The 14,699-nt window shown below is 45.5% G+C and overlaps 1 protein-coding gene across 6 annotated transcripts in view; it reads right to left on the bottom strand.

Moving 5' to 3' along the window:
- CHFR (checkpoint with forkhead and ring finger domains) overlaps window positions 1–14,699 on the bottom strand; it is a 43,760-nt gene that overhangs the window by 27,187 nt on the left and 1,874 nt on the right. For all 6 annotated transcript variants that reach the window (XM_049865832.1, XM_049865830.1, XM_049865834.1 and 3 more), the window contains exons 3-8: window positions 10,980–11,079; window positions 7,750–7,859; window positions 6,037–6,096; window positions 5,710–5,919; window positions 2,271–2,435; window positions 542–701 (exon numbers count right to left, since the gene is read on the bottom strand). In XM_049865832.1, coding sequence (XP_049721789.1) covers window positions 542–701; window positions 2,271–2,435; window positions 5,710–5,919; window positions 6,037–6,096; window positions 7,750–7,859; window positions 10,980–11,079 — 805 coding nt within the window. The remainder of the gene's footprint in view (window positions 1–541; window positions 702–2,270; window positions 2,436–5,709; window positions 5,920–6,036; window positions 6,097–7,749; window positions 7,860–10,979; window positions 11,080–14,699) is intronic.

Genomic DNA, 14,699 nt, shown 5'->3' with positions numbered 1-14,699 from the left:
GTTGTACCTAGCTGACAAAGAGTTTGCACAAGAAAACACACATTCAGCCTAGAAATACTTTAGCTCCTTCCTGGTCAATTAAAAGGAACTAGGTGCCACATGTACTGGGTTTTTGGGGTTTTAGGTGCCACATCAGTCCCAGGAGAGGCAGAAGAGTGGACGGCAGCTTCAGGTACAGGAGAAGCAGAGAAACTAAGAAAGTGCAGGAAGGGTCTTCATTTAAACTGAAATTCAGATAGGCTGTAACTCTCACATTCCTACAGAAGAGGTAAGGCGAAGGTTCTTCCTAAGCTATTACTCCTAGGATCCTCATTTTATGTTACATTTTTCTTTAACCGGGAAGTATTTAAAACACTATAAATGGTAAAATGTCAGCAGACTCGATCCCAAACACACCTGAAGGCTTGTGTCGTCCTTGTCTTTCCCTTTCCCTTGCCCACACCTGTGGTCACTTGCCCCACGTCGGGGGCACCCCATGCGCTCTCAGCCCAGCAGATGCATGCCAGTCACGTGAGGAGCCTCGCGTCCCCGCCCATTGTACCTGACACAGTCATGCAGCAGCTCCTGGCAGATGATGCAGGTGAGTGTCTCCTCCATCCTGTCTGGTTTCACAGCCTCAGCTCGACTGTCCTCTCGGCCAGCAGGGGGGTCCTGACACGGGTCTGCGACAAGCAGTGGAGGGCCTGGACTGGCCTCCCCGTCTGCGAGAGGACAGGGTGGGCTTGGTCACGACTGGGGAGGAAATAAGTGCTTGGTCTTTTTGTTTTATGAACATCCCAACCTGCAGACCCAGAAAAATCTCAGGCAGAAGCAGGGAAAAGCCTTGCCACAGGCAGGTAGGTTAAGGAGGCATCAAACACAAGTGTCATAGTACAGAACTTCTCAGTTCTGTTTTAGAGCAACAGTTAACGTCATAAAAAAGATGGTCAGAATACAGTATGATTAGGTGATACAGACCAGTTGTCAAGCAATGTGCATGCACAATGTCATTTCTGTCTAAACAAACAAGAAAAGGGACTCAGGTACACCGGTAAGCCTAGAAAGCAAACACATGGAGACACCAACAGTGGGTTTTTAGAAGTGCTGCTTTCTTGCTACTTCCTTTTTATTTTTCTGTAACGTCATACCAATAAATTATTCTTTATTTTTAATTAGAAGAATACTTGCCCACACTTTGAAAATCAAATATTTAAAAGAAAACATGAGCAGCAGTCCCCAACCAGCCTCTCCTCACCATCTGAGTCTCTCCTCTGAAGAATCTACTTTCACATCTTTTGGCTATTTCTTCTGGCACTTACCTCTGTGTTTCTGAATTATAATTTATCAATTTTAGACATTATCTAATGCTATCTAGTCACACAGAGGAAGATTTTGCCCCCACGGTTCCTCTTCCCAGAATTGTTATAATACCACTGCTGGACAGTATATTGTCTAGGGCCACTATCACCTGTAATTGACTCAACAGGAACAGACTTACATTGTATTTATGTTACTGTGCTTCTGTAAGCTCCGTTCGCTGCTGAGCCAAGTAGTATACAAGTAAGAATACAAGCAGTACACGAGTAAGTATACAATTATACAAGTAAGTCTTCTTCCTTATACAATTGTTCATTTTTGCTGGAACTAAAAACTGTCTCGTTTTTATACTTGCTTATTTTTTTTTACGTGCTAATCGCTAATTCTTTCCACCTTCTCCCCAAGACCATCGATTCAGTTTTCCACATAAATGTATCTGCCAGTCCACCGTTCCTTTCCCTGCAGCCGCTCTCAGGAGCCCCTGCCATGCTGCTTCGGCCTGGCTGGCTGCTCTCCAGCCTAACACACAGCTAGCTACTGTTCCACAAGTACCTTCCAAGTACTTCTTAGGATGTTTTTAACTACAGCTTTCAAAGAGAAGATCCTCTTTAAATCTCTCTAATGTGAAGATTCGAGTTCCCACTTAAATACAGTTTTATAGAAAACAGCTGTCACATATGGCAGAGGGCGTTTTAGGAGAACAGCACGGTGCCCAACCGAGAGCACGTGCTACGAGGAAAGGTGAGGATACACAGCTCTGCCTGACGGTGCAAGCTAGAGAAAGGGCCCAGATTTTCACTCAGAAATGCTGAGAAATTTCAAGGGTCAGCCTAAGGCAGCGTCCACCTGCCTCTGCAAAAAGTGAGCCCCCCTAGGGCAGGGACGACTGCGCGAATATGGGCATGACCAGTCTGCAGAGCAGACACTCCCAGTGCTCACAGAGGTTAAGAGCACACAGCACTGCCAGTTCTCACCTCCTTTCATCTTCTTTTTCGTGGGCTCCCAGTCTTCCCAACCCTGGGGCTCCAACGACAATGGTCTGCCCTCTCTGTCGGGGAGCACAGACACAAAGCTGGAGGCTTCCTCACCTGCCACGGCGGGACCACAACCCTGCGAGGGAAGGCCTACACCTCCAGGACCTGCAGGAGAGGAAACGAGAGGTTCTGTCCATTTAGTCAGGTAAAGCACAATGATCTGGGGCCAAAATCAGTTTACACACATGACAGTAACCAAAGACAGCGTGTCAGGGATATATTTGGCATGTGCCATTGTGACAGTTTACATTTTCTTTCACTCATGGATTTGAGATAACAAGGTTAAAACAGAGGTAATTCAAATCATTTTGTGTTAGACGTTTCTCAGGAGACGGGCTGGTGGGAACCCTTGTGTCACTGGTTTTGCCTAAGCTGCTCCTCTCATCTCCAGAAGTAGTGGGCAAGGGCCTGGACAGTGCCTGTTGTCCACAGCCTTGTCTGCAACCAAGGAGCCCTGAGAACAAAGGCCTCCAATGTGCGCTGTGGAAAAGTCACCACAAACCAGAATGTTGTTCTTCAGAAGGCTGAGCTGGCACAGCTCTGGGAAAAGAGTGCACTATAGTGCTTGAAGCATTCTGCTGCTGAGGACTTGAGCTGTGAAAAGGGACTCCTGGACAAGGAAGGTGGCAGATGCTACAAGGCCTTAAGGAGAATCAAAAGTAGGACAGGTGGGATTCCCTGTGTTCCAAAAGAAGCCACAGTGCTAGGAAGTTAAAGAACAAACAACCAAAAATGGAAATGGGTTCAAGCAGTGGGGGAGGACTTCCAATCCCTAGAAGGCAAAATGAGTCCCTGTATTACTGCCTCTCGTCACCAAAATCCCACTAAAATAGTAGCTGAAGAGGTATAAAAGTAAAGTACATCCTGTAGTGCGGCAGCTAGGCTGGCCAATGAGACGGAAGGAGACGTCTCCTGCAAAAGATGAACCAAAAGAGCCATTTCAAAAGGTCCTACTTCACTGCATCTCCCTGCTTCCTGTCTTGAATGTTGTGATGCTCAGAACAGTGGCAGCCGCCTTGTAACCATGAGATGAAAAGCGTGAGAACAGAAAGGCGACCTGCCGGGGTGGAGAGGGATGGACAGAGTGTTGGCGGCCATCACAGAAAGCCGGCCTGGGTGACTCCCAGACTCCTCACTATGGTGTCAGGTCTCTGTTGTTTGTATCCACACACACCCTAAGTAAGATTTAAGAGGATCTTATGTTCAAAAACCTGCAGACTGCTGTACAATCTAAGAACGGGAGAACCAAGAGATCCAGGAATAAGTACGAATTATCCCAAACTGGGTGCAGAAGGTAATAAAATGTCCCTGAAGAACATCGAACAGCTTAGTGAGTAAGGAGAAATACCTGTACTGGCTATTGTGAAAACGTCAATTCTTCCCAAATCAAAATCTCAGGAAGACTGTGTTTTAAACTTGAAAAGCTAGTTTTAAAGATAATATCAAAGAAAAATACAGATTAGCTAAGAAAATAAAATAAAAAATAAATACTGTAGTGTGGTCAAACTTAGGAGATACATGTTACACATACATGCCCATTAAAAACAGCTACAGAGGAACGCTCACATCATCCTACTCCTGCATCATCTAAAGACCTTCAGACAACTGTGGAGGAAGAAAATGTTCCCGCCGTAGGGACCATTCAAAAAACCCACTGCCGTCGAGTCGATTCCAACCCATAGTGACCCTAGAGGACAGAGCAGAACTGCCCCCAATAGAGTTTCCAAAGGGCGCCTGGTGGATTAAGAACTGCCAACCTTTTGGTTAGGAGCCGTAGTACTTAGCCACTATGCCACCAGGATTTCTGCTGTAGGGGCAGTCTATGTGAGACTGACCACTGAGGAGGGAAAACATTTGTACTGTAGGGACTGAAAAAAACCAAAAACAAAAAACCAAGCCCGTTACCATCGAGTCAGGTCAGTTCTGACTCATAGTGACCCTTTAGGATAGAACACAACTGCCTCATATGGGTTCCAAGGAGCAGCTGGTGGATTCAAACTGCCAACCTTCTAGTTAGCACCCGAGATCTTTGCCACTGCGCCACCAGAACTCCACTGTAGGGACAGTCTATGTGAAGCTGACCATCAAGAAAGGAAACATTCATGCTGCAGAGACGGTCAACATGAAACTGATCATGGAGGAAGGAAAACGTCCATGCTGTAGGGACGGCCTATGTGAAGCTGACCATGGAGGAGGGGAAATGTCCGTGGTGTAGGGACAGCCTATGTGAAGCTGACCATGGAGGAGGGGAAATGTCCGTGGTGTAGGGACAGCCTATGTGAAGCTGACCATGGAGGAGGGGAAACGTCCGTGCTGTAGGGACGGCCTATGTGAAGCTGACCATGGAGGGGAAACGTCCGTGCTGTAGGGACAGCCTATGTGAAGCTGACCATGGAGGAGGGGAAATGTCCGTGGTGTAGGGACGGCCTATGTGAAGCTGACCACGGAGGAGGGGAAATGTCTGTGCTGTAGGGATGGCCTACGTGAAACTGATCGTGGAGGGAGGAAAACGTCCGTGCTGTAGGGACGGCCTATGTGAAGCTGACCATGGAGGAGGGGAAATGTCCGTGGTGTAGGGACGGCCTATGGGAAGCTGACCATGGAGGAGGGGAAACATCTGTGCTGTAGGGACGGCCTATGTGAAGCTGACCATGGAGGACGGGAAATGTCTGTGCTGTAGGGACGGCCTACGTGAAGCTGGCTTCAAACTGTGCTGCTCTGGAGCAACCTTGAAAACATGCTGAGTGAAAGAAGCCATCGCAAAAGGCCACCTATTGCATGATTCCAATTATATGAAAGGTCCAGGGTAGGCAAATCCAGCAACAGAGAGCAGGTTAGCGGTTGTCTGGGGCTGGCGGCCGGGAACAGGGAGTGAGGCTGACGGACGCAGGGCTCCTTTTCGGGTGACGGAATGTTCTGGAATGGGGCAGTGGTGATGGTTGCACAACCTGTAAATGTCCTAAATGCCAATGAGTTAGCTGAACTGGGTGATTTTTAGGGTATGTAAATTATATCTCAACAAAGCCGAAAAAAAATACCATGTACTGCAGTCCCTAAACCCAAAAACCAAACCCAACCCAGTGCCATCGAGTCAATTCCAACTCATGGCGACCCTACAGGACAGAGTAGAACTGCCCCATAGAGTTTCCAAGGAGCGCCTGGCAGACCCTGGCCTTAAGCTTTCCTCTGAGGGATGGAATAACAAGGCCACATTACCCGCTGTGAAGACCTTACTAAGGAGGATCTTATGCTACATACGCCTCTGAATCCTCCAGTGGCTTGTCTGTCTCTACAGTGCAGGTCAGGACTAACCCACAAGGAACACCCGCCCAGCAGACCTGCAGCGAGCGTCAGATGTGGGCGGGGCAATCAGTCTCACCGGACGCAGAGGGATGCTCTTGACGCACAGAAGCAGGCTCCAAGGACGAGGTAGAGGCCGTGTGGAAGAGGTTTGATGTCGACGTGGATGGCTGTGGCTCCTCAAAGCACACTGGGGTGGCAGCCGGTGGGGGCAGGGCCCGGGTGTCACCACCGCTCCCTGCTCCTGAGGTATCTTCGGTCATGAGGAACACATTTTCTTTATTTGCTTCTGTAACCACAAAGGAGTGTGCACTCTGGGCCATGGGACACTGCTGCTTCAGCAAAGAAACCTGAACGAGAGGCTTTCCTCCGAAGAGCATCCACTCCTTCGCCGCAACGTACTTACCAAAGGACTCTGGTGTGACGCCTTGCTTTTCCTTTAAAGATTCATAGAGGTACGCCACATCTGAAAGGAAACGAATCAAATCAGAGGCGTTCTGGCCTGCAAATGAGTGACAACTCAGTCTTCTTTTGGCCCCCAAATCTTCTGATGTCTCCCACCAGTGACTTCACAGTCACGCTGCCTTCACTATTTAGAATTTTCAACCAGTAACTCAAAATTGACCAGGTAAAGAGATTTCAAAACAAGTGACTGAAAACTTCTTGACCAACTGTAAAACAAATAAGCTTCAGAAACAAATATCTGGAATCAGAAGGTAGACTAAGGGAAGGCAAAGAGATGACAAGGTAAAGAATCTATGCCTTGCTTACAATTCTGCGCTAATGAAAGAGCAGACAGCAGACCCTTCCATGTGGCTGGTGTGATTATGTTGAAAGTGACCCGAGGAATATGTCTTCTTCCTCTTTCTTCCCACTGATGGTCTGGAAATACTTTTTCCCCTGACCTTTGTAAGGGCCCCCATAACCACCTGTCCTACCATTCTTCTTCCAGAACCATTAACACAGATCCTGGAGCTGGAAAGTCTCAGTGGGACCCAGTTCGACCTTTGCCTTCACCTGTAGAGTCTTGCTGTGTGATGCACCATTTTTGTGTGGCCCTTTCTAGCCACGGTCTTGTAACTCCCACCCAAGCAACTGGGTGGGACTGTGCAAATGAGATAATTGTGGCCCTCCAAGGGATTGGTCAGTTTTGCCTTAAAAGAGAGCCAATTCTGGAGTAGAGAGAGGATCCCACCACCACCAAGGCAGAACAACCAGGAGCAGAGAGTGCATCCTTTGGACCCGAGATCCCCGTGCTGAGAAACTCCTGGAACTAGGAGACAGAGAGAGAGCTCAAGAAGCAGTGGCAAAAAAACAATGGCAAGAGATGTCATGCTGGGCTTCCTGGCCCAGCAAGTGAGAAAGCTGAGTGCCTCTGGGCAGGGGGCTTGCTGCAGAGTAAGGTGCCTCTGGGCACTTACTGGCAGAGCTAAAAGAGCTTTCTTAACACTTGCCCGAGCAGGGCAGAGGCTGAGGGCCAGAGAGCTGTGTCTGTGAGCATGACTGAGAAGAGGTTGTCCTGATGGAAGAACTGTATCCTGAGCATTCCTCAGCCTGAATTATAACCTGTTATTTCCCTAATAAACCCCATAATCATGAGTATTGTCTGTGAGTTCTGGGTGGCCACTGCAATGAATTATCGAACCCAGCAGAGAAGTAGAGAGTGCTGTGGGAGGGATGGTTGGTGTCAGAATCGATAAAAAGGGGAGATGGAGGAGGCATGTCTGACCTTCACCTCATAGGAATCAGCCTTGGACTGCTGATCTTAACTCTCCTTCCTCTTTGTGAAGTTAGAGGAGGTCAGACCCCACCCCCATACCGTTTTTACAAGTCTCCAAAAACAGAACCATCCACAGCCTCCAGTCCCGTTCCCAGGTTTTATTCCCCACAACTCTACTGTCTTCTAACCTACAACCTAACCCATCTCCATTCACTTTTCCTTGGCTGCCGTCGGAGAGTCACAGCTAATGGCACAGAGCATTTCTAATGGATGGCCGAGGCTCGCGCTGCCCGTTCTGGGCAGACCCTCTCTACACAGAGAAAACTTGCTCCCCAACAGCAGCAGGACCTTCCCTGTAGCACCCCCCGTGGCCCACCCCAGTACAGGTTGCTCTCTTACTGTGTTCCGGCTCATTCTTCCTGTACACCACGTAGATGACATCCCCTGTCTGCAAAGGGCAGGTCTGCCTCTTCACAATCTTCAGCTTGTTAATTACCGTCCCGTTGGTACTGTAAAGAAGACAACAACGCAACTCACCACACGTAAAGTAACTGGGAGTTAAAAATTGTTTTCTAGCACCACTACGAAAGCAGCTTTAGGTAATAAAATGCTCAGATGGATAAAGTGAGTACTTAAAGAGGCGCATATGCAAATACCTCTTTGCAATTCTTTTGAGAAGAAACCTACCTGTTACTCCCTTACTGACAGCCTAACTGGCATCAGAAGGTCTCATCAAGAGTTTTAAAATGTTCCAAACACCCTGCTGCTTCATTTTCCTCCCCCTGGGTCCTCAGATTCCACCAGCAGCTCTGTGTCTTGGATTTTTAGCTTCTTTCCGTGTCTACGCTCAGATCTGTGCCCACATATCCGTGTGCCTCCCTCTGCAGCCATGACCCACCGTGCTTAATCCTCACATGAGCAGTGAGCCCTAGAGGCAGGCTCTAGGCAAGAGCAAACTGCGTGTGCGTAAATGACAATACATTTCTGGCAGGAACATCACTCCCCCTGCCGGGACCTCGGGCACCACAACAGTGCAGGACGTGCGTCTCCTGTGGCTGCTGTAACGATCACCCCAAACATGGTAGCTTAATGTACGCAAAAGTATACGCCGACTGTTCCGCAGGTCAGAGGTCCTAAGATCAAGGTGTCCGCAGGGCTGTGTTTCTTCTGGTGAAAATCCAGTCTTTGGCTCTTTCAGCTTCTAGAGGCCACCGCGTTCCTTAGCTGTGGCCCCATCCTCCATCCACAAAGCCAGCAACTGCATCACTCCGCGTCCTCTGCTTCCATCATCACAGCTCCTTCTGATGTCTCCCCCTCCCTCTTCTAAGGATCTTGTGGTTACATATAGTGTCCACCCAGACGATCCCACTGGAGGGTAGTGTGATTATGTAGGTGGGCCCAATATAATCACATGGGTCCTTGAGAGACAAAGGCAGGAGAGTCAGAATCAGATGGAAAGCATTGTGAGGAAGACTCCACTGGTCACTACTGGCTTTGAAAATGGACAAAGCCCATGAGCCAAGGAATGTGGCAGCCTCCAGAAGTTGGAAAGGTAAGGAATTCTCCCCTACAGCCACTAGAAAGGACACGGCCTGTCTACACCTGGAGTTTAGCCAGTGAGACCCAGGTCAGACTTCTGACCCCCAGAGCTGTAAGAAAATAAATCTGTGTTGTACTAAAGCCCCTAATTTGCGATAATTTGTTACAGCGGCTATAGGAGAATCACGCAGTCACATAGCCAGAGGAGGGACAGCTGACCTAAGCCCAGGCAGGGCGGCTCCAGAATCAGCGCTCTGCTGTTCTACATCGTGCTGAAAAGTAAACCACTTGATCTGCTGTCCATTAGAATAAAAAATGACCATTATTTCTTCCTGATAATGTGCATCACTCCCGAGTCCTCTACCCCTAAAACTGTTACCAAGAATCTCACAGCTCCTGATCAGTACAGGAATCCCACAGTTCTCCGATGGGAAGACACACTCTCAACGTGCTGCTGGAAGGCCACCTGGCCGCTCCTGCCAAATTTAAATATGTGCATTCCTTCCCTAGACATTTATCCCAAGGAAACAGACATGAACGCAAAGATTTCTGGAAGAGAGTCAATACAGGGTCATTTAGAAGAAAACCTCAAAATAACTTAAATGTCCATCAGCAAATAAGAAGATAAATAATTTATGAAATAAAGAGACGCTGAAAAAGATGAGATGGGTCTAGACACCCTTGCACGGTAAGTAATCCATAAATACTGCGTAAGTGGGAAAAACAGCCAATACAGCAGTACACATAGTATGATCTCATTTATACAAAATTACTGTTGTTGTTGGCTGCTGTTAAGTTGGCCCCTGAATCATGCAGAGTGGAATGAAATGCTTCCTGGTCCTGCGCCATCCCCATGATGCACTGCAAATCAGACCATTGTGACTCACAGGGTTCTCGGTTGATTTTTAGAAGTAGATCGCCATGTCTCTTTCCTAGTCCATCTTAGTCTGGGAACTCCACTGAAACCTGTTTAGCACCAAAGCAACACAGAAACCTCCAATGACAGATGGGTGCTGGCTGCACATGAGGTATATGGTTGTTAAGGTTGTGTGTCGACTTGGCCAGGCCATGGTTCTCAGTGGTTTGGCAGTTATGATGTAGTCTGGCAGTCTTATGGTGATGTGATCACTTCCATGATGAGATCTGCTGTGAGTAGCCAATCAGTTGAAAGGGAGCTTCCTTGGGGGCGTGGACTGCATCAAATGTAAGTGGACTCTCTGACTTTTGATTTCAGGCTTTTGCTTGCTCTGGGTCCTGCAGTTGGCTCCTGTTCACCTGATCCCTGGTTCTTGGGACTTGAGCTAGCAGCTTACCTATACTCTTGCCTGCCAATCTTGGGATCTGTCCGTCTCCGCAGCCTGTGAGGGAGAGCCCTGCTCTCTGACCTGCCGATCTTGGTTTCACCAGCTTGTGAGGCTACGTGAATCAGGAGAGCCTCTATCCTGACTTACGGATTTGGGACATCTTAGCCTCTACAACCCTGTGAGCCATTTCCTTGATATAAATCTCTTTATATAAATATTTATATGCTTTACTGGTTTTGCTTTTCTAGAGAACCCAGCCTAAGATAAGGTGCACTGGCTAGAAATTGAACCTAGGTCTCCTGCATGGAAGATGAGAATTCTACCATTTATATATACATTTTTAATCCGTCAGTGGGATTATGAAAAGCCTTTCACTTTCTATGCACTACTTCAGTTGTATAATAATTTATTAATTAAAAAAACAAAGTTGTTTTTTGATTTGGGTAAAGAAGTCAATCTTGGGCAGCTTTGTAAGACCTGAAATTTGCCACTCATTTTGAAGTCTTATTTCTGAGATATTTCTGTTTTATTTTAAATACATTCAAGAGGAGTCATAGATACAAAGGGTTACCATGGTATCTCACTGAGTAACTCATCCTCAAAACGAGAAAAAACACTTGCTAGTATGAGAACCGAATTAACACTCATGTTGTAGAAAATGAGCCATTATTTTTCTTTACAAATACAATGTCGTTTTCTCCTCCTCAATCACAGCACATAACACACCCACTTTAAGCTGGGCTCCTTAAGTGACAAGAGGAAACAGAAAAAGTTTAGAGAGCTCACCTGGTATCCTGCAGGGACACCTGACCAGACTTTTCATCCACTATGATCTTACAGTGATCTCCAGAGACCAGCTTATTGCCAGGGAATGAAAGGTCACAACCTAAAATGGGGAGGAGGGGGCAGGGTGAGGGGTAGACTGGAGATATCATGATTGGTATTATGAACAATATTGTCCTTTGCTTAAGTATGAAACAATTACCTGATAAAGGTCTCGAATTCAGAATTTAACTCTTACTACTCAGTAATAATAATGGTAAAACAACCCTATTGAAAAATAAACAAGAGAACTGAATACACACTTCACCAAAGAAGAGATATGGATGCAAAAAAGCACATGAAAAGATGTTCAACATTAGCCATCAGAGAAATGTGAATTAAAACCACGAGATAGAACCATGCCGTGCTGTAATAACAATAGCTAACATTTATTAAGTGATAACGTTAATCCAGGCTCCATTCTGAACACTTTACATGCCTGATCTCATTGAATTCTCACAGCATGCCTATGAAGTAGGTACAAAGGCCTGGAGAGTTATCAGCCCAAAGCCACTGCAGTGGGGTGCCAGGGTGGAAACCCAAGGTTTGTCTTAGGGCCTCTACTCTTCCACAAATATCTTATTATAGCCACTGTTACTGTTCTTAGGTGCCGTCAAGCTGGTTCCAACTCACAGCAACCCTACTTAAAACAGAAGGAAACACTGCCCGGTCCTGCACCATCCTTACAATCACTGCTATGCTTGAATCCACGGTTGCACCCAATGTGTCAATCTATCTCACTGAGGTCTTCCTCTTTTTCCCTGACCCTCTACTTTACCAAACATGATGTCCTTCTCCAAGGACTGGTCCCTCCTGGTAACATGTCCAAAGTACATGAGACGAAGTCTCACCATCCTCGCTGCTAGAGAGCATTCTGGCTGTACTTCTTCCAAGACAGGTTTCTTCATTCTTCTGGACATCCATGATATATTCAATATTCTTCACCAACACCATAATTCAAAGGCATCAATTCTTCCTTGGTGTTCCTTATTCATTCTCCAGCTTTCACATGAATAAAAGGTGATTAAAAATACCATGGCTTGGGTCATGCATACTTTAGTCCGTAAAGTGACACCTTTGTTTTTTTAACACTTTAAGGAGGTCTTTTGCAGCTGATTTGCCCAATACGTCATTTGATTTCCTGACTGCTGCTTTTGTGCGTGTTAATTGTGATTCTAAGTAAAGTGAAATCCTTGACAACTTCAATCTTTTCTCCACTTATTATGTTGTTGCTTATTGGTCCAGTTGTGAGGATTTTTGTTTCCTTTATGTTGAGGTACAATCCATACTAAAGGCTGTAGTCTTTAATCTTCATCAGTAAGTGCTTCAAGTCCTCTTTGTTTTCCACAAGCAAGGTTGTATAAATCTGCACATTGGAAGTTAATGAGTCTTCCTTCAATCTTGAAGCCAAGTTCTTCTTCATACAATCCAGTTTCTCAGATTTTGCTCAGCATACAGACTGAAGCAGGTATGGTGAAAGGATACAACCCTGAGGCACACCTTTCCCAGCTTTAAACCTCCCAGTATCCCCTTGCCCTTTTCCAAAGACTGCCAGTTGGTCTATGCACAGGTTCCTCATGAACACAATTAAGTGTTTTTGAATTCCCATTCTTCGCAATGTCATCCATAATTCGTTATAATCCACATAATTAAATGCCATTTCACAATCAATAAAACACAGGTAAACATCTTTCTAGTATTGACTGCTTTCAGCCAAGATCTATCTGATATCAGCAATGAGATTCCTCGTCCCACTTCCTCTTCTGAATCTGGCTTGAATTTCTGGCAGTCCCTTGTCGATGTACTGCTGCAACCACTTTTGAATGATCTTCAGCAAAATTTTACTTGTGTGTGATATTAATGATATTATTCGATAATTTCCTCATTCTGTTACATCACCTTTCTTTGGAATGGTCACAAATACGGATCTCTTCTAGTCAGTTGGCCAAGTAACTATCTTAAAAATGTCCTGGCATAGATGAGTGAGCATCTCCAGAGCTGCATCCATTTTTGTTGAAACATCTCAATTGGTATTCTGTCAATTCCTGGAGCCTCATTTTTTAACCAATGCCTTCAGTGCAGCTTGGACTTCTTCCTTCAGTACCATCAGTTCTTGATTATATGGTACTTCCCGAAATGGATGAACTTTGACCAATTCTTTTTGGTATAGTGACTCTGTGTATTCCTTCCATCTTCCTTTGATGCTTCCTGCATCGTTCAGTATTTTGCCCACAGAATTCAATATTGTAACTCAAGGCTTAAATTTTTTCTTCAGTTCTTTCAGTTTGAGAAATGCTAAGCGTGTTCTTCCTTTTTGATTTTCTAATTCCAGGTCTTTGCACACGTCATTTTAATACTTTGTCTTCTCAAGCCGCCCTTTGAAATCTCCTGTTCAGCTTTTTCACTTCATCGTTTCTTCCATTTGCTTTAGCTACTCAACGTTCCAGAACAAGTTTCAGAGTCTCTTCTGACATCCATTTTGGTCTTTTCTTTCTTTCCTATCTTTTTAATGACCTCTTGCTTTCTTTATGTACGATGTCCTGATGTCATTCCACAACTCTTCTCGTCTTTGGTCGTTAACGTTCAGTGTGTCAAATCTATTCTTGCGATGGTCTCTAAATGCAGGTGGGATATACTCAAGGTCATACTTTGGCTCTCGTGGACTTGTTTTAACTTTCTTTACCTTCAGCTTGAACTTGCATATGAGCAACAGATGGTCTGTTCCAGTCAGTCCCTAGCCCTACTGTGATTGATAATACTGAGCTTCTCCATTGTCTCCTTCCACAGATGTAGTTGATTTGATTCCTGTGTATTCCATCTGGAAAGGTCCACATGTATAGCTGCCATTTATGTTGTTGAAAAAGGTATTTACAGTGAATAAGTTGTTGGTCTTGCAAAATTCTATAAGGCGATCTCCATTGTCATTGCTATCACCAAGGCCATATTTTCCAACTACTGTTCCCTCCTCTTTCCAACTTTCACATTACCATCACCAGTAATTGCTAATGCATCTTGACTGCATATTTGATCGATTTCAGACTGTAAAAGTTGGTAAAAAATCTTCAATTTCTTCATCTTTGATATTAGTAGTTGGTGTGTCAATTTGAATAATAGTTGTATCAAGTGATGTTCCTTGTAGGCGTATGGATATTATCCTATCATTGTACTTCAGCACAGATTTTGAAATGTTCTTTTTGACAATGAACACGACGCCATTCTCCTTCAATTTGTCATTCCTGGCATAGTAGACCATATGATTGTCCAATTCAAAATGGCCAATATCAGTCCATTTCAGCTCACTAATGCCTAGGATATCGATCTTCATGCATTCCATTTCATTTTTGATAACTTCCAATTTTCTTAGATTCATACTTCATACATCCCATGTTCTGATTATATTTGTTTGCAGCTGTTTCCTCTCATTTTGAGTTGCACCACACCAACAAATGAAGGCGCTGAAATATTTACTCCACCCACATCATTGAAGACAACTCTACTTTGAGGAGGTAGTTCTTTTCCAGTTGTATTTTGAGTGCCTTCCAACCTGAGGAGCTCATCTTCCTGCACTGTATCAACGTTACACTGCTATTCATAAGGTTTTCACTGGCCAATTTTTTCAGAACTGGACTGCCAGGTCTTTCTTCCTAGTCTCTTATTCTGGAAGCTCTGCTGAAACCTATCCAC

Source organism: Elephas maximus, chromosome 22, assembly GCF_024166365.1.
Source record: "Elephas maximus indicus isolate mEleMax1 chromosome 22, mEleMax1 primary haplotype, whole genome shotgun sequence".
Classification (NCBI taxonomy): domain Eukaryota; kingdom Metazoa; phylum Chordata; class Mammalia; order Proboscidea; family Elephantidae; genus Elephas; species Elephas maximus.
This window is presented reverse-complemented; position numbering and strand designations above follow the sequence as displayed.